The sequence below is a fragment of the Bos mutus genome, chromosome X (genome assembly GCF_027580195.1).
Source record: "Bos mutus isolate GX-2022 chromosome X, NWIPB_WYAK_1.1, whole genome shotgun sequence".
NCBI lineage: Eukaryota > Metazoa > Chordata > Mammalia > Artiodactyla > Bovidae > Bos > Bos mutus.
In genome coordinates, this window is record NC_091646.1 from 100,410,077 (window position 1) to 100,435,687 (window position 25,611).

At 41.1% G+C, this 25,611-nt stretch overlaps 1 protein-coding gene across 10 annotated transcripts in view; it reads left to right on the forward strand.

Moving 5' to 3' along the window:
* DMD (dystrophin) overlaps nt 1–25,611 on the forward strand; it is a 2,671,852-nt gene that overhangs the window by 2,511,671 nt on the left and 134,570 nt on the right. For 7 of the 10 annotated variants that reach the window (XM_070365439.1, XM_070365442.1, XM_070365443.1 and 4 more), the window contains one exon: nt 6,392–6,453. In XM_070365439.1, the coding sequence (XP_070221540.1) occupies nt 6,392–6,453 (62 nt within the window). Of the gene's footprint in view, nt 1–143; nt 310–6,391; nt 6,454–25,611 lie in introns of those variants that run through there. The other 3 variants (XM_070365448.1, XM_005899740.2, XM_005899739.2) reach the window with 3 other exon arrangements.

Genomic DNA, 25,611 nt, shown 5'->3' on the forward strand with positions numbered 1-25,611 from the left:
CTTTCCGTTTTGAAAGCCCCGACTGCCGGTCTCCCAGAGTCCGGGTTCCCAGGGCGCTAGGTAGGGGCGGAGCCCGGCCCAGCCCCGCCCCGTCTGCCTGCAGCGCCCCCTCCCGCGCGCCGCCCGCCCGCCTGCTAGCCCGCGCCGGCTCCTCCGCAGTGCTTTCAGCTTCGAGCCTGGGCGGCGGCGGCGGCAGCGACGGCGGCGCTCGACTTTCGGGGAGCCCGGCGGCTCTGGGAAGCTCACTTCTCCGCTCACGCCCTCCCCTGACCGCGGAGCCCTAGCAGCCATGAGGGAACAGCTCAAAGGGTAAGTGCACCGCGCCGCCCTCAGATCGCCGCAGTCCGTGCACTTGTGGCGCGAGCAGGGTGCTAGTAGAGGCGGCCAAAACTTGGACTCGCGTGGCGGCTCGACCCCGGGCTCTAGACGGCCGGCCCTCAGGGCAAGGTCCCCCCGCGGGTCCCCGCGGCGCCGCAGCAGGTGCGCCCCCGGGGCTCCCCCCCGGCTCGCTGGGAGCCCCTTCCCCCGACTTTGGGACGAGCTTGGAGAGAAAAGGCTGATGTCTCGCAGTACCCGGAGGGGACAGAACGTTCCCCACGCGGGGATTGGAGCTGCGGGAGCTTTTTGCTCCTTTCCAGGCTGTCTGTGTGGACGCGAGCCAGCCAGGCTTCCTAAACCGTCTCCAGACCTCGCAGAAGGAAGGGGCGCGCCAGGCTCTACCTTCCATTGCGCTGCAAGTGCCAAAGGTCAACTTTCTGCCTGATTTCTTCCAAGGATTCCAACTGACATTTACCTCGTTGCATTTTCTAAAGTGTTCGTCCCATGCCCCAAGACTTGGAGAAATCAGGAAAGAAAGAAAAGGCAAGGAGAGCCTAAAAATCAAGGATTTGACATAGAGGATTCAGGGTGGTTTTTTTTTTTTTTTTCTTTTTCTTTGCCCTCTGGGATTGAATGTGGAGTCATTTCTGAGTGTCCTTCTCACGTTTCTCCAGGTGTCTGTGCCGGTCTTTAAGCAAAGTTTGTCATTCTCGGTCGAATCATGACAATGAAAAGGGCAGGACACTTTATCTCCATTCAATTTGAAATTAAGTTTGAAGCTTGAATTGAAAGGGTTTGGTTGCCCAAGAGAGACATATTATTAATTATAAAATACTTTAACGTGGAAAAAAAATTCATCCAATGTAAGTGATGTACTGAAGTCTTTAAGTGAAATAAACATATGTGGCCAACAAGTTCTTCTTGGTCTCTTGGCTTCTTTATCCCTGTGGCCTCTCCCTGTCACCCCCCACCACCCTTTCTTTTTTGTCTAGATTTTTTATTTCCTTGTCCCAAATCCCCTCTTTGGAGAATCCAGTTGCTCTTGGAAAAGCAGAAGAGCAAATGAAACAACATGGCTATATGAAAGGTTTCTGACCCTTGATCACAGTAGAATTGGTTTCAGTCATCATTGTTTGATCTTGGATTGGACACGACCCTGAAGTGAAATTGCTTTGGCTGAAGTTGAGGGTGGGTGGGATTTAAGCCCTGAAAAGCAAACAGAACGGAGGAGGAGTAACAGCTGGAACAGTCACGGAGACAATCATCTTTGCCCTGGCTTGAGCCAAACAGAATAAAATGTTAACAATCACAGGGAACAAGAAATGGGGACTAGAATAGGATATCTGATGCTTACACTGACACCCACCCCGCTAAACCCCCTACCCACAGTAGCAGAAACTTTTAAATATATTTTCCCATTCCCACCCTTCGAGTCTTCCAGCAGTGGCAGCCAAGTTCAGCATTCAGCATGCAAATGCCAAGGTTTCTCTAGAAAAAGAGTCTGATCCCCAGATTAAAGGGAAGTGATTTTGTGTGTGTGGATCAATGGGCTTCAGATTATATATGAAGCCAAACTCTAATCCTTTGCAAATCGCAAGAGAATGCTACCTTTATATCGCTGCATAGGGATCACTTTCCTCCCTGGGAAATAGTGGAAAGATATTTTTTAAAAAGGCAACTGTTTGGAATATTTTCAGTACCAAATAACAGTGGTGGCAGAAGAAATCTTAGTTTAATTAGGCAACTGCCATTTTCCTGGGGAGAACAGTGGAATTTTGTTACTTTTTCTAAGTGTTTAGTATTTGTTTTTAAAGAAACTAAAAAAGCAATTCCAGTAAGTCTGATATTCCAGCACTGACAGTAGGAACAGCTCTGAGATGGTTATAATAACCTTACACACTACTTGAAACTAAAGAAGGTGAGAGAAAATGTAAATTGTGTGGCAGGAAATTAGGTCAGTCCTGTGCTCAGTGGAGTAATGCTTTAATTTCTTATTATTGACACGTAGGTGTTGCCAGGGTCTTTTGTCACATCCAGTGATTGTGTATTTTGTTTTATGATCTTATCATGGCCCAAAATAAAAGGGGAAAGAGAGATTATGGTAGCTTGTACACATTAAAAAAGGGCAGAGGGAGGAGATCAGAGTTTGAAGGCTGTTCAGAGAGGCATATCTGATGCCAGGTTTTGGAACCAGCATGGCCAAAATCAATAACATTTTTTAAAGATTTAAAGGGCATTTTAAGGATTATTTATGAGGCTGGTCTCTGTGAATGCATGTATAGAATTTTGATCTATGTGGAACATCACTGTTTTCAGGAAGGCTGAACAAAGATATAACCATTAACTTGTGAGCAGGATTCAGAATTGCCTTTCGAGTTGGACATGGTATATGGGGAATGTGTTAACGATGTGAAAAGTGAAGTGCAGAAAAGACAGTTGCTAAAAAAGCAGTACTACCACCCGTCCACCACCACCTCCCCAGCACAGCGTATTTTTCTGTATTGTCTGTATATTTCCAGGTGAACCTGAGCTGCTTCTCATGCAGTTACTGAGGATCCTCTCCTGTTTTGAAGACAGGCACAGAGTCAGAAATACAGCTGTAAAAACCAGTATTGATCAGAGACCAATAATTTATTTGTCCTATAAGGTAGAATGTAGATAGGACTTATGCAAGTTTGTGTTTACCGTTTCATCCTGTTCATACTCATCTTTCCTATCTGTTTAGGAGGTTAAATATGTCCCACCAGGCTTTGGATTCATCAGAAATTCCCACGTACAGTGAAATGTGTATTTGTTTCTCCATATAGTTACTCCCAAAGCCAAAGTCATTACAGCTATGTTGCCAGTCGTTTTTAGCATTAAATGATTAAAAGATTATTTTTCTAGTTGGGAGGATTAGTCCCACCCTTTATTCTTTTCTTCTTTGCACTTGTGCTCACTTCTTTCACTTACTGCTGGGTTGTAATTGAAGTGAAGCTAACTCGGCAAAGGTGAAATATAGATCTGTTTTTCCAGTTACTTTGCATTGTTTCAAAGTAAAAGGTTTGTGTGTTGGAGAGGAAGACAAATATGGTAAATGAAATTGGCTTTTGGACTGGTTTGAGTTCATTGATGTAGGTTATTCAGATTCCCTAGAATCACAAGTAATTGGGAGAGAGAATGAGTACCTAGGTAGGACTAACTAGTATCTGGTAGCTCAGGAATGGAGTATGAAAGTGGAAGCTTAGAATGTTTTCCTTCTTCCAGTAAAGGACATTTCAATATCGCTGTAGATGGATGGATTAAATGATCATTTCTAAAATCCCTTTCATAATTTTTAATCACTGGAATAAGTGGGGCTTCCCTGGTGGCTCAGTGGTGAAGACTCCACCTGCAATGCAGAAGCCTCAGGAGACCAGGGTTCAATCCCTGGGTCGGGAAGATCCCCTGGAGGAGGGCATGGGAACCTACTCCAGTATTCTCACTTGGGAAATTGCATGAACAGAGGAGTCTGGCGGGCTACAGTCCATGGGGTCGCAAAGAGTCAGACATGACTAAAGCAACTTAACACGCATGCAGGGAACTAGATCTCACATGCCACAACTAAGACCCAGTGCAGCCAAATAAATAAATATTTTTTAAAAGGTAGAGGTGTAAATGTATCAACAGTCATGAAATCTTTGGAGGGAGGGAGCTCCCTGAAGCTTCCATTCAGTCTCTTCTCCTGTCACTTGGAGGCAGGTTTCTCTTTTCTTTGGATATCGCATTTGATACAAGTTATTTCTTGCCCGTGTTCCCCCAATTTAACGTCCATTACAGATGGTGGCTTTTCAGACTGGTTCTCTCTGTCTCTGTCAGGTCAGGTTTATCAGCTCAGACAGATGTTTTTCTGCCCATCGATTGAAGATGCTCCAGTCCTCCCACACGTGGTGGAGATGGTGTGTTATAATTACACAGCGTGTGTAATAAGAGCCTGTACATGTGGACACATGTGCTTTCCCCCTCTTCTCCCTCCTTCTCTCCCTGGGGCTCACATATGATGGCCATAGGAAATGGCAGAGGCCTAAATGCAGGGTGGTCTCCATAGCAGGTAATCTTTCCTTGCTGGGACTTGTGTACAGAATTGGTACACGGTCTCGTTCGGAGCTTTAAAAAAATGCTTGAGAATAAGCAACACTTTTTTTTCTCTATGAAGCTGCAAGCTGCAGCCTTCTTGTGCTGTGCATATAAAGTACCCATCCCTCCCACCCCTTCTACAGATCATAAACCATTGTGGACATGGGGCTTTCTAAAACTCCCTACAGCATGCGCTGTATCTTTTGCTTGTCTTGCTCTGCAAGACTTGGACTCTACTCTGCTACATTCCCTCAGCTGAGAAGCCCCTGTCTACTCCTCACATGCGGATTGCCTCTGTGGAAAAGTCGAACAGAAACGGACAGGTGTGGAAGAGACTGAAGCAGCCCTTCAGCAAGGAACCCTTTCTTGTAGATTTCTTTCACTGGCCTTTACCGTTCAGTTACTGATTGAGAAATATCAGAGGGCTGGTCTCTGAAGTTGTACAGCTTGGGAACTGCCGCACATCTTTGTGTCATTTGTGATTGTGTTATATTTAGCAGACCACAGTAAATGTTTCTCTGTTTTGCATATTTTCTGTAAAACGGGGGCAGTGCATATTGAGCATTGCTTTTGCCCCCATGAAAGGTCTTAAGGTGTGGCTGACTTACCACAGTTGGATCCTCACCTCTATCATAATCAATTAATGAAAGCTTTGCTTTCAAGGGGCAGTAATTTGGGAAATCCCGTGAACAGAGGAGCCTGGCAAGCTACAGTCCATGGGGGTCACAAGAGTCGGACACGACTGAGCGACTAAATCAACAACAACTTGGGGGCGCCACATAATAACAAAAATGACCACATATTGAGTGCCAGAAGGTATCAGTCACTGACCTCTACTAATTCATCCTTTAACACCCCTAGGTGAGCAGGGCAGCCCCAAATTTCACAGCTAGTATGCCACAGAGGCAGAGTCTAATCCTAAGATTTAACACCTATACTTGACTTTGTTGGCCTCCACAAGCTCCTCTTTCTGTGTGCAGCCTCTGTGTTTTCTGCTCCCCTTCAAGTGTCCACATTTAAGCCATTTCTCCTCTCTCCATCTGCCCCCCACTCTTTTCCCTGAAAGATGATGAATAGGCTCTGCTTATGAGTACCAAAATATCATTCAAGGCTGCACTTTACTGCATCAAAGGCCAGTCAGGTAATCCCCCCAAACTGGAAATATGATGCTGTGGTGATTTATGTAGATGGTCCAAAGTAAAGGAAAAGTATATGTAGTTATCTCTCCCAGGTTTATTCCCGGAATCGAATGAGGAACAAAGGTGTTCTGTTCTTTTTGTGGCAGGAGCTGATAGCTGGCAACCACATTTACCTAAACTTCAAGAAATGGAAGGGAACTGTGAATGCTTCATTCAGGCCCAAGTAAACATAGGAAAAGGTGCAGTGGCATAGCGAGCGCTGAGTCAAAAAGATACTCTAAAATAATGGGAGGTGGGAAGATAGGAATGATCTATGAGTCGGGCAATGGATAAACCCTAAGCTGACATCATCATGGAGATGAGATCTGGATACAGAGAAGAAAGTAAGGGAAACGTGTCAGGGGCAGTGAGAGCAAGTGAGAAGCGAGGCGATTGATTTCTGAAATTAATGTCCAGTATCTCTTTGACAGAGTTGAATAACCCTTGTCTGTGTTCTTTCGGTATGTTCTGAGTTGGATAGCTGAAGAAACCCTGATTTTCAATTATTGATTACATATCCAGGCCCTTTTCTGATAACAGAAGTGCACCAGACTTGTGGGTGCAAAAAATAAACAAATGCTGGTTACAAAATCATGATCATATTGCTTTTCCCATTGAAAGCAAAGGTAGGAGCCTTTCTGTTGTAAAATAAATATTTGTCAGTACAGGATGGAAGTCCTTTGAAGTCATGAAGCCAAATGATCTAAAAGCATTCTGTACTTTTTTTTTTTTTTTGGTCTCTCTTTTTCTCTATTACTCATTCTAAATTCTAAAGTCTCTCTTTGTGTTTTATGTTTTAGCCACGAGACCCAAACAACTTGCTGGGACCATCCTAAAATGACAGAGCTCTACCAGTCTTTAGGTAAGGACATGGCCATCTTTCCTCCAGATGAAATGACAGATGACTCATAGGATAAAGTAGTTTGTAGTGTGCAAGCCATTTGTTATCTAAATATATCACTAGATTCTTTTAAGAAATGAAAATCAGCAGCACCTTTCTATTCAAAATTGACCATTAGCTTTCTTTTTTTCCGAGGTTGGTTAAAAATAAGTTTTAGGATTTCACTGATTCCTGAAAATTCAGTATATCTGAGCAGGTTAAAAGGCCTTACTAGTTTTTTGTTGTTGTTGTTGCTTAAAAGGATGGGAAAAAAGTATTTGCAATGGATGGCAGTTTTTTCCCCCAAAGGAAGAAAACTGTTTCAAGTTGTTCTGATTGATTTCTTCCTTGTGAAACCAAGAAAACACTTTTGCCAAACCACGAATGTTGTGTCAAGGAATTTTCTGCAGTCACTCCAGTGCTCATATTCCTAAGCGCATCAGGTTATTAGCATGTACATTTCAATGATTGGTCTACGATGGCTTGTTTTGTGTTTGTGTAAGAGCCTGGCAGCACCCACCCTTCCCATAACTTGGAATTTTTTTAACAGATGCACAACCTCCAAATAAGGGTGAAACACCAGTCTTTTTAATGCTTGATGAAAGTCCACTCTCTTGCCATTTTTGATCCCTCAGAAATAATCTGAACTGAATCCCCTCACATTGTAACTACTTGTTGTTTTTTTTTTTTTCTACTTGTTGTTTTAATTAAAAATCGTCATGCCTTCTCTACTACTAAACATTTTTATTTTTATTTTTTAATTTTATTTTATTTTTAAACTTTACATAATTGTATTAGTTTTGCCAAATTTCAAAATGAATCCGCCACAGGTATACATGTGTTCCCCATCCTGAACCCTCCTCCCTCCTCCCTCCCCATACCATCCCTCTGGGTTGTCCCAGTGCACTAGCCCCAAGCATCCAGTATCGTGCATCGAACCTGGACTGGCAACTCGTTTCTTACATGATATTTTACATGTTTCAATGTCATTCTCCCAAATCTTCCCACCCTCTCCCTCTCCCACAGAGTCCATAAGACTGTTCTATACATCAGTGTCTCTTTTTTTAAAGACTTTTTTTTGACTAGATGTATTTACAGACTGAAATGCACGAGGTGAACTCTTCGGGTTTTAAATTTTGTGAGAAAACCCATGGGAATCAGGATACTCGGACATATATTTTCGACGTCTATGTAGCCACGTACCTGTGTGTAGCTCCTGCTGCCCTTCTGCCATCAGTTCCCTTTGGTTAATGAATTCCAGCTATGAAGACAGGGCGTGGGGGCTTCCCAGGTCACTCAGTGGTAAAGAATCTGCCTGCCAGTGCAGGAGCCATGGGTTCGATCCCTGGGTTGGGAAAAATCCCCTGGAGGAGGAAATGGCAACCCACTCCAGTATTCTTGCCTGGGAAATCCCATGGACTGAGGAGCCTGATGGGCTACAGTTCATAGGGTCGCAGAAAGTCAGACATGACTGAGCGACTGAGCATGCACACATGAAGACGGGATAGGAGATATTAGCGTCTCCCCTGCCCTGATTGTTTTCCTAAACTTTAGCACAGGGAACTCTGCTCAATATTCTGTAATAACCTAGATGGGAAAAGAAATTGAAAAATAATATATAGTTATATGTATAGCTGAATCACTCTGCTATATACCTGAAACTAACTCAATCTTATTAATCAACTATCCTCCAATATAAAATAAAAGATTAAACATAAAGAAAAATATAAATGACAGAAGTTCCTTCTATAAAATCTGGGGGAAAAAAGCCAAAGTGTGTAAAAGAAAAGTCACTTAAAATTCTACTAGCCAGAGATACTCAATACAAGTAATATTATGTTAGCCCAGTCTCACAGTAAGAGTGTGTGTATTTGTGTGTGTGTGTATGTGTGTGTGTGTGTATGTACAGGCACATATGTACGCACACACACTTTTAAAAACTGAAGGAAAATCAGGATCAACTAATCTTCAAGTGCTACATTTTCAGCCCCTGCAGAAGGTTTCTGGCTTTTATGCTGGATTGTTAAGACCACAGGTGGAAAACTTGAATGCTTACGTTTTGGTAAATGAGAGAATGAGACTTCATCTGAAGTAGACAGTGGCTGTGCTGAGGGAGCTGGTCATCCTAGCCCAGCGCTCTCAAGACTCTGGATTTTTCAAGACAAACTAGAAATCTTTCAGTAAAGAGCTTATTTAAACTGGACTTACTAATTATAACCTCTGGTTTACAGGGGCTCAACCCACTTGTAATTTTTCCTGTTCTAATCACAGTGATCTTTAGTTATAAAGTTTTAATTTACTTTTATTTAAAAATGAGAGGATCTTCCCTGGTGGTTCAGGGATTAACTCTGAGCTACCACTGCAAGGGGCATGGGTTTGATCCTTGCTCGGGGACCTAAGATTCCATATGCATAAAAAGATGAAAAATTATAATTATTATAGAATCAATACTTATTCAAATTTTAAAATGTTTAAAAATATATAAATAAGCTACCAAAAAAAGAAAAGATAAATAATCTGTTACCCACCTCTTAGCTAACTAATGTTTAGCCATCTAACAGGTATCCTCAAAAATTTCTCTCTATACATACATTTTTATAAAAGTTGAATCATTCTTTTTGTAATCATTTTTTATTCACCTAAAGGAAATGTACCTCAGATATCTTTCCATTTCATTGCATTGTACACTCTACCAGCTTACTTTGAAGTACTCTGCAATGAGAATTCACAAACATGGTTGATACAGAGCTAATTATGAACTCTCAGTGAAGAGGTGTTTGCATCTTCAATCAGAATTAAATATGCTTTTTATCATCATATTTCTAAAGTTTTCTCAGTAGCTTGATCATTCAAGCTGGTAATCTGGCATGGTTAGTAACCTTGGGCAAATCACCTGACTGTGGAAGATAATGTTATTTTACAGTTGCAGGGAACTTTAGAGTTCATTTGTTAACAGACTTATTCTTTGATGAAATCAACTTAATTGAGGTCATATACATGGAATAAAATGCTGCCATCATAAATATGTGGTCAATTCCACCACCATTCATTCCCCCCATGTTTGAAATTTTGTGTTTTGCCCTCCTAACAACAAACATCTTGGAAATGAACTAAGTGTTGAAATTTGATTTTCAGCTTTCAAAACTTACATTTTCAATATTTTTGTCACAATCACATATTTCCCAGGCTTTTATTCAAATGGTAACACGTTACATAGCATCTTCCATTTATTGAGAGCCTTCTGTGTGTGCTGAACATGGAAATGGATATCAGCAACCATTGTGCCTGGTAAAGGGTGTCAACAGCCTTCTTTCACAGGGCGGTGAAGTCAGGTACAGAGAAACCATGTGCCAGGCTTAGCGATAAAGAATCTGCCTGCAATGTGGGAGACCTGGGTTCGATCCCTGGGTTGGGGAGATCCCTGGAGGAGAGCATGGCAACCCATTCCAGTATTCTTGCCTGGAAAATCCCCATAGAAAGAGGAGCCTGGTGGGCTATAGTCCATGGTGTCACAAAGAGTCAGACATGACTGAGGGACTAACACACTGTACCTACCCTGGGATCCACCCCAGGTCTTCTGTTACTGTTTGCAATTACCTCGTTTATTTTATTAGCTTATGAAAGTATGTCCTTGTAGGTTACCATGCACCTGCTACAAGTAGGGTTGACGGTTTTACCTATGGATAGACAGTTATTTGAATGGTATTTCTGGAACAAACCATTCCATTTTTAGAAATAGTATGGTGGATTCCTGGACAGTGGACACTCTTCCTTTCACTGTTGCCAGGTACACATGGAGTGATGGACTTAGTAGTTTGTTGGGTGTCTACATCCCTGAAATAACCTACAAGATTAAGTACCCTTACTACCCTTGTTGTTGTTTTGTCACTCAGTCGTGTCTCTTTGCAACCCCTTGGACTGCAGCCTACCAGGTTCCTTTGTCCATGGAATTTCCCAAGCAAGAATACCGGAGTGGGTTGCCATTTCCTTCTCCAGGCAAAAATAGCACCAGAGCATTAACTGATGGAAGGCTATGGGATTACTCAAAATGTTAATCTTGCAGATTTCTACTTAGTAGAATTCTTAGGTGATTTTCTTTTTCATTCTTCTTTTCTGACTTTCTACAGTGAGTTTATACTACTTACAATACAATATTTAACAAGAAAATTTTCTTCATCTGTACTATCTATCCCTTTCCTTAGAGTCCCTAGGGCTCTAATTCATTAACCAATGAGAACCTGTGACAGACAAGCAGCAATAGTCACATACACACCTTGCCCCACATCACACATACATAGACAAAAGTTAAGTCCTGATTCCCCATAAACTTTATCAGATAAATTTAAACACAAAGAGATCATCTCATGTGTTGTTAGTCTCCAGATATGTCCATTCATAAAAAGTTGACTTAAAAAATATTATTTTCAGGTTATTCTCAACAGATCTGAAATGGCTTTTTTGAGTGAGTTTTCATCAAAGGTTAAAAATACTGTGTTTTCCCCTTGGTTTAAACTGTGTACATGTTTAACAAATTCCAAGTTATGAAGGAAGAAATTGTCAGGTTCCCACACAAACACAATACAAGGTTTAGTAAAATACTTTAAATGTTCACAGTGGTGACCTGACAGTCATTAGGAAGTGGAGCACTGGAACGGCTCCAAAAATTTTTATATGCAACATTAACGATTTGGCAAAAGCATTGTTTTGTTTGCACAAAGAAATCAATAAGAACAACTCAAAAAGCAGTTTTCTTTCAGTATGTTTCTCTGACTACCCTGAATATGGTGGGGTGAGTGGTATATTAAAAAACAAAATTTGCCATTTTTTTTTTTTTTAGCATGGCCTTATTATCCTTATCCTTAGAATGAGGGTATTGGACCAAAATATTGAAGAATTTTGTTTTTTTATTGCTTTGGGCTGAGTGGGTCAGGTTGTTTCCAAAACTTGTTGTGATTATAATTTTCAAGAAGTACCTTTGGCTGATTTTGCAGACACATGGATTTCTAAAAGTTTAATCACCCCTATTTTAAAAAATGCACATTTTTGGCAAACAACCAACAGGGAGAGGATCCTGCCACCTATTCCTGTCTTACAGGTAAAGTGAGGGCAAGCTGCCACCCTCTAGTAGGGAGGCTCTCGGGAAATATACCTGCTGGGCCCTGTATTTGCTGTTGAGAGGCATATTCTTCCACATTTCTTAGACATAATAATATGTTCCATTCATGAGGTGAATTTCAGGTTTCCATTAGCATCTTTACGAATAGAGTGGCAAGAGTGTTGTTCCAAACGGTTATCTCGGTGATTTAAAACCTAAAGCTCTTTAAGGCTCCAAAAGACATTTTTAAAAATCAGTAGATGCTAGGTAGTAATATGCTCTGGAATTTATTTTGAAATACTAATACAATATTGATTTATGTAAAGTGCTGCTCTATGATAAAAAGCCTGTCATTTTCTCACAATTTATGTCTAGGTTCTTAAGTTCATCACTGAAATGTTAAGTAAACATTTTTTTTAAAGCACTCCATCCCCAACAGACATAGAATAAAAATACTTTCAAAATATATTTCTTAGTTTGTCTTATTGAGAGTATATTAATTATAAATACAATAAAATCTTTATGTGGTCCATTCCCTGGCTTCTTTCTGCCCTATAGTATGAGGTGTTTACATGGGGCATACCAGCAGTGCAGCACAGGAACAGCAGTTTGTAAAGGAGACATAGGTTTTAAAAAAATAGGGTAATGTTAAGAGAGAATCATGAAGCTTCAGAAAGTTAACCAATTTAATTTGCAGCCATTTACCAAAATCTAGATGTGGCAGATGATCTGACATTTCTTAACCCAATTACCTTTTCCTTTTTTGAAGTTCTTTCACCACCAGTTTTTTTCTAGGGGAAAAAAACAATTCTGGGGGAATTGGTTGCCTTCTTTTTCTGTGGGTCTGGCATTCTCTAAAAGGACCTAGCCCCTCTTAGCTGTCGCCCCAAGTCTGGAGCCCACTTTGCATGATATTCAACCAAATGATGCAGAATCTCTGTTTTCAAAAATAGACTTATAACTATTTTAGGAATTCTTAGGAAAAGTGGTCTTAAAAACCCTTGTGATTTGAAGGCAGTCCATCAGCATGTGGCCCCTAACGCCTGAGAAGAACTTCAGAGGATTCGAGTGAGGGCTCAGTTCTAGGGTCTGATGGATCTCAGGCCAGTGTGATTCTTCAGCAGCCCTAGTGAAGAGAGTCAAAAGGCTAAGAGGCTTTTCAAGATGCATCAGTATCATCATTAATAAACAATTGTAGCTGCTCATATAGAGTTGATTTCCAGGTGGCTCTGTGGTAAAGAATCCATCTGCCAGTGCAGGAGATGCAAGAGATGTGGGTTTGATCCCTGGATCAGGATGATCCCCTGGAGAAGGAATTGGCAACCCAATCCAACATTCTTGCCTGGAGGATTCCATGGACAGAGGAGCCTGGTGGGCTACAGTGCGTGGAGTCACAGAGAGTGGGACACGGCTGAGCATGCACACACACTCCGCACATAGAGTTAAAAACACTGTCATACAAGTCCTATAGTTCTTTCCTCAGATTACCAAGAGGAAGAGAAATGAAGTTAGCGTATTCTCTCTCTTTCGGTAGGCTTTCTCCATTCCATTAAATATTCCCTCCTGAGGATGCTCTGGCGAGTAGTACTGTGAATGACTGAATTCCTTCTGCACGGGGAGCATGTCCTAATGATTATCGCAGCATATTTTATAAACTCAGCTGTACTCAACCTACTCAAGCTACTCAATGTTTTGCAATTTCCTTCTCTTGTCTCTATTTCTTTAAGTATTGTTAAGGATTAAATCTTCTGTCTTTGCATTTTATACCATAGCACCTTGAGCTGGAAAGAATATCTCAATTCAGATCCCCGCTTGGCTGTGACCTTGAGCTGGTCCTTTGCTTTCCCTCAGTTTCAGATTTCTGACTTACCAAGTTGGGCAGCAACCTTCCATATCTAAATGTCTGGGTTTAATTGAACTTCTGGCTGGGTTTGGCTCAGCCTTATGCACGCTGTACCCAACTCTCCAGGCCTCCTTTGTGGCCACCAGCCTGGAAGATATGAATACTAAGAGCATTGCATGAGTAGTTATTGTACTTCCATCTTTGTAGCACTTTACAGTGTGCAAAGACCTTTTGAAAATAACTGTATGTAATCCTTACGCAGCTATAAATTAGGTACATAGCTGGCATGTGAATTTTCTGCCAGTTTCAGGTCTTCTGTCCTACCATCCGCTTGAGTAGGCTCCTGATTTTGATTTGGAAAATAATGCTGCCATATGAGTGGATAGGGCCACAGTTTCCTTCTTTCTGTCTTAACTTGAGCAGGCTGAGGCACAAAACTTGCTTTGACTTATTCATACTGACATATAGGTGGAAGATAAGGAACCAAGTCCAGAGCACGCATTTTATGGCTCCTAGTTCACTGTTCTCCAAGGAATATCCATTACTCGTAGCACGATTTATCAAACTGCTTTATCAGCATAATTAAGCTATGGAATCTCAAATGACATTCTTTATTCCCTAGCTGACAAAGTTAACACAGGAGATTTACTCAGATTAGCAAAATAGAAGGCATAAGACATTAAGGCTGTTATGAATGGTCTTCCTTCACTTCTATCCTGCTTATAAAAGAGAAAAGAAAAATAATCGGCTCTTTTAACTTCAGTTAAGATCAATTGATCGTCCCCATTTGTAAAATAGAAATGTAATCTTAGAACCCGAATTTATGGCATTTTAATGGGATATCCTTTTATAATATTCTTCTTGTTCAAATAACTTGATTTAAAGCTTCTAATTGAGGAACCTAAATGCATAGATGTTTCTGAATTGCATCTTCCAAAGCTTATTTCAGAAGGAAACTCAAAAGGATTCTCTTTCAGGCTTAGACTGGTTTACAATTGTAAAGAGCTGCCAAAATTGGGGTGGTTTACTGGATCTAAATAAGAGGAACGTTAAGGTTACACCTGCAGCTGTGAGAAAAGTGCTGGATGTGGACCATTTTATGTAGCTGGGTCTGCAGAAGATAGTTTTTTTGCACACAAAGTAAAGGCATCTAAAAACGTGTCAACTCTTTTTCAGACATTGCCAATATTTCTTTTTTAAGCACAGAAGTCTGATTACCTCTGTATGTCTCTTAGGAGCTGCAGTTTTGCTGGAAAGAGATCCAAAACATTCAGGACTCTCATATAAAATAGATAGTAAGTTTTTAAAGTCCATACTCTCCATAGTAGTAATAAAGTGACCGAAAAATACTCTGAAAGACTCTCCTTCTGACATAGTGGATAAGTCATTAACGTATTTGTGAACTGGTGATATTCTGCAAGAATGTTTGAGAATTGGCCATTCCACAAAGTCTTGATCCTTTGCATCACTCCAGCAGAGTCCTTGTGCCTTCTTATAATCGAAGCTTATGTAACCAGGACATACGTTACCTATGAGTTTGCATCTGTGTGTGTGCATGCCCATGTGCCCATATATTTATATGTTTACACACATATTGTTTATCAAGCATTCATTTTGGTGGAAAGAGCTTAGTTTATATTTTGCTTTCAAGTTCTACAAAGAGGCTGTCAGTTTTAGAGCAGTGTTTCTTCAACTGATGAAGGACAATTGTTTTTTTAAACATCCAGTATGTCACGGACTTTCAGGTGGTCTTATCAAAACTGACTAGTGTACACTCATATCACGTGACTCACTGCACAAGTTCAGCCATGCTTGAGCTAGTCTGTATCTCATTCAGTGAAATGGCCCCATTGAATACACATTTGGATGTCACGGCACTGTGAAGTTGCTATACAAATTGCTTGACCCAGTCCCAATTTGTCTCTTTGTGGGAAAACTGTACTTTGAGTGGCACTCTGCTAGAGCATTTCATTTTTGAAAGTATACATGTAAACTCAAATCAAGTGTCCTTGGGAAAGGGTAATTGACACCAAAGATGAACACCTAGAAAATATTTCCTACAAGATTTTATATTGATATTTTTCCAGTTGAGTAAAATTCAGGCAAAGAATGGGATCTGTATTCTTTACCAATTCCTAGGCCTTGCTAGCAAGTTTGGTTTTTATCTGGAACATAAAATGTGGTGTGTGTACTCTCTGTTGTGTGTTGAAGTCAGTAGGAAACAGGTTGATTATACTGTGAATTAATGTCACTTAATGAGTTGAGGTTAGCAGGTAACATGATGTAGCAAGACAATAAGTTCATTGACTTTGAGGCTGGCAAGACGTGGATCTGAAATTTTGGCTCTGCCACCACTTCTCTGTGGCCAAACACAAAGCAGTAACAACTTTGTACCCCAGTTTTGTGATTTGTTAAATTTTTATGACAGTACTTACCTTGAGGAGCGTTATGGGAATTAGAAAGAATATATGTACATTACAAAATGTCTGAAATAGTAACTATTCAAGGAGCTATAATTACTATTGATGGTGATAATGATACAGCACTACTTACTGTTAGTTTTGTTATCCTACCTCGTGTCCTTCCTTATCCAAAGGAAAGAAACATGTACAATAACTCAAGAGTAAAAAGAAAGGGGAAAGCCTGTGAAATAATGTGACATGCCCAGAGAAATGCCTGATGCAGAGGAAGTGGTGGCAGTACTGTTATGGTAGGGAGGGGACAAGGGAGTGGCTACAGAGGTAAGGAGGGATGAGACCAGAAAAAGCTTATGACACGTTGAAGGTTTGTTTGGTTTTGTTTTACCCTGTTGGCCTTGCCACATGGCTTGTGGGATCTTAGTTCCCCGACCAGGGATCAAGCCCACACCCCCTGCAGTGGAAGCACAGTGTCTTAACCACTGGACCACTGAGGAAGTCCCCCATGTGGAAGGTTTTTACACTGAGATTTTTGACTTGGATGATGGATCTGTCAGGGTCCAGTCAGAAAATGGAAACCACTCGAGTTATTTCAGACAGAGGGAATTTGTGCAGGAAGTTGGCTTCTCAGCTCTTCCATCATTGGGTGACCAAACAGACAGATGGCACCTCTGTTGTAGCCAGGGCTGGAGGGACAGTGCCAAGAGATGGTTTTACCAGGGCCGTCACCTGGAGCTCGAACCAGTGGCCAGGTGGGACCACTGAGGGAGGGGCCAGTGGAGGGGCAGGGGGAGCGGGAGCCACAGAGGAGACAAGGCTACTCCCAGAGCTTGTGCTGAAGACAGAGAGAGAAAGGACGAAATAGCCTGGCCTATCCTTCCTCCTGCCCCCTCCCACTGTGCTTCTGCCACTGACTCCCTTTGGCCACACTTGCTCAGAAGCTGGTTGTCAGGGAGCAGGAAAATGCCATTCTCTGTCGTAGTGAGCAGAGCAGGGGGGAAGGTCAGAGAATGGATCTGAGAACCAGCAAGCAGATGACTAAAGAACAGGAGACCTCATGGACCGTGATGCAGTCAGCCATCTGCCAATATGCAGGGAAGAGAAACACAGAGTCTTAAAAGCTTGTGGGATTGTCTGAGTCTGAAGCAACTTGGATGAGGTACTGAAAGGGCACACTGGGTTCAAAGGAAACAAGCAAAGAGGAGGGAGCCGTCAAGAAGCTGTCTGCACAGAAGTCCAGACACTAAGAATAAGCTCACACACATTTGATTATAGTACTTGCATTATTTATAGTTATTTAAGCTCAAGTGTCTCAAGACTAACGAATGAATTTCTTTAAAGCAGGAACTGTCTTCCTCATCTTTGTCACTAGCACCAGGCACATGGTAACCTCTAAATAAATGTTCATTGAATGAAACCCAGTAGAGCAAGGGAAGGCGATTTTGCTGGGGAAGAAGACAGATCCCACTCAAGAAGACAGAAGGATGTAGACAATGTTTTCCTAAGGCAGATGGTTAAACTAGCAACATGGAAGTTTCTGGAGAGATAGAGTTCTTTCCAGAAAGTAGAAGATAAAGTCTCATAGTAATGAAAGTTAGGACTATCAATTAAATTGTATATTTCATTGTCAATTTGATGTCTTAGCAAAACCAGGTAAACTGCTACCCTGGAATTAATTTTGTTCTAAAAGGAATAATAATCAAGGAGCTGAGGCCCTTGAAAGAAAGTGTCATTATAGACTTGGAATTTAAATAACAAGGAAACAGTAAACACAATTGGATGTGCTGATAGCCTCAATTTTTCTTTGGTTCCTTGACTCAAGAAATACGTGAGAGTGTGCCAAGCATTGTGAATCCTAAACTTTAGGGACCACAGGCTAAAAATAGTATTGAAGGTATAAACATTTTTATAGTAATCTTACTTTTATGAACAGTAAAAAACATATGTGCATTCCAAAAATTGGGAAAGATGAAGTGTAAAAGGAAACAAAAATCACTTTAAATCTCTTTGCCCAGAAATAACCACCATTTACATTTTAGAGAGTTGCTTCCAGTGTTTTCTTCTATGCATTTTTATTAATATGTAGTTGTTTGAGGTAATATGTTTATAATGTATCCTGCTTTGGTCAGTGCCCCAAGTTTTCTCTCATTCTTAAATTCTTTGGGGATGTCATTTTCCAAGTTACATTTTCTTGAAATACCACTTTTAAAAAATAATTTCTTATTTTCTAAAAATTAATTAATGACAAAGAAAACTCAAACTCATGTTGAATTTATGGAAATAAATCTCTAAGATTCTGGAGATTTATTATAAACAGGCTTCTGAGGAGCAGGCCAAGTAAAGTGTTATGATGTCTTCTGTCCAAAAAGCTACTTAATGTATTAGAGATGTTACAGAATAAAGTCAGTGTAGTCAAAAATAGGCAGTCAGGAATCAGAAGGTCGATAAAAATTTATCCTATGATAAATATAGTTTATATATTTACACGAACAAATGCTTTTCTACTACAAATATGTTAATTGTTACCACTTCTTTTGCCAAATATCTATGCTCTTGAGGTGACAAGGCAACTCTCCTTGGAAGCTTTCAGTGTTCCAGAAAAATCTTTGCCTTCTTAGCAAACACATGTAGACAGAAAGTCAACTTTATGATAAGTTCCTGTAAGTTTTATAACAGATACATACAAATACATGTTTACCTTTAGCTAGTGACTGGTAGCAGAGAAGGCAATGGCACCCCACTCCAGTACTCTTGCCTGGAAAATCCCATGGACGGAGGAGCCTGGTGGGCTGCAGTCCATGGGGTTGCGAAGAGTCGGACACGACTGAGCGACTTCACTTTCACTTTTCACTTTCATGCACTGGAGAAGGAAATGGCAACCCACTCCAGTGTTCTTGCCTGGAGAATCCCAGGGGCGGGGGAGCCTGGTGGGCTGCCATCTGTGGGGTCGCACAGAGTCGGACATGACTGAAGCGACTTAGCAGCAGCAGCAGCAGCAGTGACTGGTAGAACACACTGTCTTCCCAAAACATTTGTGCTTAGAATGATCACATGCTGTTCAAGGTTCTTTGCGACACTGTCAATTAAGGCTTGTAGCCTCTTGCTTCAGTTACAGTTTCTGGCCAAGGTGCAGTTAAAGAGTATGGAGCCAATAATATTTTCCACAGCTGTTTCCAGTTTTTTCACTGCTCTAAGTAGGCCTGTGAGGAACATCTTTGTGCATAAAGCTTTTCTGTATTTGATTCACTGAAGTGTAATCACCAAGTCAAAGGATAATAATGTTTTGAGTTTCATGGTAAATATACTGCCTGAAATTCTCTCCAAAAAGCCTGTGCCCATGTACACTCTTAATATAGGAAAGTACTCACCTTGCATGCCCTGGCCAGTGTGGAGCATGACTTTGAGTTGTGAAGTTGTAAAGTAAAACCATATCGTCCTTATTATTTACACATCTTTGATTACTAGTGACCGTGGTCATCTTCTTTTAAATGTTTACTCGGCCTTTCTCTTCTTTTGTGAGTACTGTGAAAGCAAAACCAGAATTTAAGCAAACCAAACTCTGCCCAGCTTTTCTGACATAATATAAGCTTTTTGTTTTCCATTGTGCTGACAGACCCTGGTGACAAGAGACTCATGATGACATCAGTACAGCTTGTGAACTATGCTTTAGCTTTCTCTTCTCCAAGCTAAATAAGCCTAATTCCTTACTCCATCCTTGGTGGACCTATTGCCCACACATTGTGGAATTTTCTTATCTCTGTGCCACCTCCAGTTTCTTCAGTCTTTCTTGTATCTGCAGAGCCCTAAACTACATTAGTTCTGTTATTAAAGGTGTATTCGGTATGGGTCGCAGAGGAAGGTTGTCTCCTGCCTTGTGAGTGATGGAAACTCACACCTACCATTGTTATACAGTCACATGGGATTCTTTTTCCTTCACAAATATGGAGTATTTAGAATGTTCCAGGTCCTGTCTGAGCAACAGGACACAAAGAAATATTAGGTTGGCCAAAAAGTTCATTCAGGTTTTTTCCATTATATCCTGTAAAAATCCAAATGAACTCTTTGGCCAGCCCAATGTAAGGAATGATCCCCGTCCATCTCCCGAGCTGGGGTGAACCTGGATAGGCAGTGGACCTTGTGATAGCGAGTGGGGCACAGCACGGGCTTTGCCTGTGGCCAGTGGAAGAATGCTTAAGTTCTTCTACATCCTTTCTGCCTTTGCAACCCAAATGATACCCGTGTTATTTTCTCTTGTCGCTGATGTAGTGGTTTATGAATGCCGGCATACACCCATTTTGTTTTCCAAGGCAAATTTAAATATCTCAACTTGGAAAGTCTGAAGGTTTAAATTCAAGCTAACACACATACCCAGAGCTTATTATTGCCTGGTATCACTCTATTGGTTGTATATAGATTCTTGAAAAGCAGTATTTCAGCTTCACGAAAGACTAGGCTGTCTCCTTTGGGCAATAAAGAAAAGAGAAGAGTTATAAGATACCTTTTAGACTTGACATACATGAGATAGTTACCATATACAATAAGATTGTATACTAACTTACATAGTATCAAGGTCAAATGTACGGCACCTTATACACGTAAAAAAGCAAAACTGATAAGAATCATTGGGGAAATGAGTTGGAGAGTAGAATAAAACATTGTTCTAGGAAGGAATTTTGTAAGACTATGTGAATTAAAGTGTAGACTTAGATATTCCAGATGGTGTACCGGCATAAGCAAAGGTATAGTTGAGAGAAAGGCTAGCTTGTTTGAGGGCCAGTAAGAATATTGTTCTTTGAGAATCTTCACATTTTTGAAGAAAAACCTAATTTGGTACCATTGAATTCAGCGTAAATTAAAGTGCCTTAAATTATAGAATGAGAAATTTAAATTTCATTTGATTGGCAGTGGGAAAATGTTGAATCTGTAGAAGAGAGACATGCTGAGGTCTGTGTTCTGGTTTGAGGAATGAGAATTTGATGGGATGGTTTGGTTGAAGGAAGAGAGGGAAGAGATTAGTTTATTCTGTTTTGTTTTGCGTTGTGGTAGTTGAGATGGAAAGGCCTTAGAATAGCCATGGGGGAAAGACATGGGGCCATGATAGTAAAAGTTTTCTTTCCAAGGTAGAGTTGTCTGAACGTAGTCACAGATTGGTAGGTTTTAAAGAAAAAAGAAGAGTTATAAGATACCTTCTATACTTTGCACCTTCATGACCCAGAGAATGGTGATACCACTAAACAAAGAGAGGAAATTGCAGATTGATTAGGACAGTAGGCTGTATCAGAATCGCATTGATTTTATGTGCTTAAGGATTTATTTATAAGAGTTCATCTGTCTACAAAGATTTATTTGGGATTGCTCATGTAGGTGTGCAAACTTTGATACCATAAGCATATATTTCTCATCCATTGTCTCAAAAGCTCTGTGAAGTATATTATTATCTCCATTGCATGGATGAAACTCAGAGAGTATAGGTAATTTGTTCACATGGCATAGCTGGGATTTAAATGTACTTTAAACTCCTAACTCAGTGATTTAGCTCATGAGCTAAACTTTCTTCTGGGGAAATGATAGTGGTAGTTTGAAGAAGAAATCCCCTGAGTGCTTTTGGAAAGGGGAACTAAAAAAATATTTTAGGATCAGGGGAATCTTCCTGACCCATGGATCAAAACTGGGTCTCCCGCACTCCAGGCAGACTCTTTACCATCTGAGGCACCAGGGAAGCCTATTTTAGGATCATAAACTTGATAAAAAGAGTCTTTGTATTTGTATTGCACTCTATATAGGAAATGGGCTTCCCAGGTGGCTCAGTGATAAAGAATCTGCCTGCCAGTGCAGGAGACGCAGGTCCGAGGGTTCAGTCCCTGGATCGAAAAGATCCCCTGGAGAAGGAAATGGCAACCCACTCCAGTATTCTTGCCTGGAAAATCCCATGGACAGAGCAGCCTGGCAGGCTACGGTACCTGGGGCTGCAAAAGAGTCGGACATGACTTAGCAACTCAGCCCATATAGGAAATACTTGGAACAGAGTAAGGTTCCTAACTTCTAGCTAACAAGTCGATATCCTGGATCTCTCTTTCCTAGGAGCTTTTAAGATATGGTGTCTCATGTAGTCCTCACAAACCCCTACAGAGCAGGTACTATGAGTGTTCCCTGCACCATTAAAGAAACTACTCAGGGAAGTTGAGGTCACTTGCCCCAGGATGCTGGAAGACTGCTTCATGATGGAGGGGTGTGGCTTTAATGTCCAGCAGATTGGAGTTTCAACCTTTAGGCCTTTGCTGTGCTTGTCTATAAGATGGGACTGAAATAACAATATCAGAGTTGGAGGCATTATATGAGAATGTATGTATTTATTACTAACATAGAGTCAACACCAAATAAATGGCCATCATTAGTACTCTTCTTTTACGGTAAAGTCATAGCTAGAACCCACCAACTTTTCTTGGTCTCTAGACATTAGTTTTGCCATTATACAGTAACACTCTTGTGGAAGATAGTGGATGAAACCAAGAATTTGGAAGAAATCACAGAGAAGTATGAAAAAGAAGACAGATTTAACAGTCATTTTGTAAAGTAACATGTGCACATGATTTTAAAAAAATGAAACAATTCAAGTGGGCAGTGTGAAAAGTGTCTCAGACTTCCCTGGCAGTCCAGTGGTTAAGCCTCTGCACTTAAAATGCAAGGGGCACAGGTTTGATCCCTGGTCAGGGGACTAAAATCTCACATGTCGTGTGATGCAGCCAAGAAAATTTAAAAATATATATATAATTAAAAGTAAGTCTTCTCTCAGCCCTGCTATCAGTCCACCAATGTCGCTCTGCAGAAGCAATTATTGACAGAGTTCTCTGTTTCCTTCTGTAGATATTTTATGCATATATTGATACAAGCGTATAGGCACATAAATGTGCCCTTAACCATTGATACCATTACACATATGGTGTTCTGTTCTTTGATGCCATCACCTTTTATATAACTAAACTAAAGCACTTTTTTTTTCCCCTGTAGAATAGCAGCCTGACAGGTTATGAATGAAAATTTGTTACATGGAGAGCTGTATTTGTATTTTTATGAGACAAACACCCAGAAATAAATGTTAAAGAGGTTGAAAATTGGTGACTAGTGACCTTTAAGTCAAACTAGACAACCGTTAGAAACCGTATAAAAGCTAACTGGTTCTCAGGATGTCTAAAACGAACAAAAACCATTCCTATGAAGTGGAGGAATTAAGATTATTGAAAGTACGGGGAGGGTGAACTAGCCCTGACATAATTAAGGGCGTGCCTAGGACCTGGCTGCCTGCTTCCGAAGTTGGATGCTGATGTTCTTGAAAAGAAATGTGTACATCCTCCCTTCCCAACTTCCTCCTATGACACACTCCACCTCCGCATAGTCTTGACTTTCTATGTCAGGGTACTTTAGAAGGAGCTGAATCTTGAAAACTTAAGATTGCAAGGTCTAGAAAGTCCTCTCACAGGGGAAAAATTAGGACTTGCTGGCTTCTGGGAAATTTTCTTTTTCCAATGTGATGTGAAGGTGTCAAATATTTGTCAGGATTTAAGAATCACCCGGTCTCTGTTCAAATTGGAGCAAGTGGAAACCCTTAAGCCGAAAGAGTAGTTTCAAAGACCGCTTAGAATGAGCCTTTGTGTTTTATTCTCTGGCTCTCTCAGGGAAGGGACCCTGCAGTTAGGTTGTTAAGTGTTCTTACTACAGTAAAATACAATGATCAATAAGAGAACATATAGGAACAGGATGGTTCTGGTGTATGTGCAAATTTTTGGCATTTGCTTGTTTAAGAGGGTTCCTCGGCTGTTTGATGAATTTAACTAAAGCACCCCTTCTCTGCAGGGAAGAGGGAAAAAAGAGACACACTTGGCTTCTTCTAGTCCTTGTTTTTCTTCTGACTGACTAGGGAACCCAGGATAAGTTACTAAGAACTTTCTAGTCCTTTTGTTTCTCCTTCCGAAAAGGAAGATTTAAAAGGAGAGATTTCTACTTCTAGGATACTGTATCATTTTCTTATTTGATGAAAGTTACGGTTTTTTATTTATCCCCCAAAGAATACCCATAAGGAGTAGGTAGAGATAAGTTAAAGCTACCTAAAGAATTTAATTCCTGGTTGCCCAGTAACCATTAAATCCCTCAGCAATCAGGCAAGAATCACATTCCTGCCTTGAGACAAGATTTAGTCCTTTTTGAACTTCCCCTTGGGCTGTGTTCCGAAAGTTTATTTGTAAGCTAGTTGCTTACAACTTGGAATAAAATGGCTTATAAATGGTGGTTAGGTCCTCAGGTCAGAAAATCGAATTTAACCCTCAGAGTGCCTGATGTATACTGCAGGGTGTGAATAGAATGCAGTCCGTGTTTCTATGGAAGCAATCCTTTGGGGGTAGAAACTCACAATGCTGGGGTTTATTACTTTACTCTGAAAGCTTCTCTGGGTAAGAACTGGACAGTTAATTTTAAGAGGTCTAGTTGCCTTCCTGGTCGCTCCACTGACCTTTCAGCTTTCCTGTCTCTGGTCCTGATTTTTCTTTGCATGAAGGTTCTGTGATCTCTCAACATCCCTACCCCACCCTCTCTCTGTCCCCTGACGCCATGCATCGTGGCCCTTCTGAGCGTACTGCCCATCACCCTCATGCTGGCTGGGGTAACAAACACACTGGGCAAGCAAAGCCCCTATCTCCTGTAGCAGAGGAGCAAGGAAGGCCATCCAGTACTTTGGGAGTCAGAACAACTTGGCCTGGAATCCAGGCTCTGGGCTGCAACCCTAGGGAAGTTATTATACTAAAGATCTGTGAGCCTCTTTTTCTTGATCTTGAATGAGCGAAGTGATATGGAACTCAGGGCATTGTGAGCACTCAGTGGCATTAAGTGCAACACCATCTGCCCTTGAGCACTTGATCAATGTTAGAGTTCCTCTTGCCATGAGCCCGCCACTTCTGTTTTAACCTCTTGAACTCTATAGGGAATTTGTTGTTGCTGAGTTGTTTCCGACTCTTTGCTACCCCATGGGCTCCTCTGTCCATGGGATGCTTCTGGCAAGAATATTGAAGTAGGCTGCCATTTCCTTCTCCAGCACATCTTCCTGATCCAGGGATCAAACCTGCGTCTCCTGCACTAGCAGGCAGATTCTTTAACACTGAGCTACCAGGGAAGCCTGGGTACAAAAAGGGTTGACCTAAGAGTCACCTACATTTTTTTTAAGTCTACTTTAAGCTTGTCCCCAAGTAGTTTTGTCCAGGAGTCAAAGGGGAGTAAAGGCTGGGTCAGATTCAGTGAAAGCTGAGATAAAAGGACAGAGAAACAAAGAGGTAGAAAATAGGGTAATGGTTCCCGCCTTTTGTGCAGCAGGAGTCAATAAAAAGGGGTTGGGGGAGCCTGAACATTACTACTGAAAGGGGAAAGGCGAGCACTCATTGGTGTGACTTCAGAGCCATCTAGGAGGTGTGCAGAGGAACTCAGTCTGCCTAACTCTTGGACTGGACTCTCAAATGAGTGAGGGAGGGCATGCTTTCTATCAGGCAACGTCCAACCACATCAGAGTTTTGAAATGATAAAGAAGAGTCTTTTCCCGCTTACATGAAAATTTCATTTCTTGATTCAAATGTATTGTCTAGACACACAGATGGGTGAATGCAGATCTATCCCTAAGGCATCCTTTCTTATTAAAAGCATCCTCAGTCTGTGTCTGGGGACAACGCAGTCCATTATCTAATGAAAAGCTCCTGCCATTGATTAATTTTATAACAGCTGCAGCTAAGTGATGAGTCTTTTTTTTT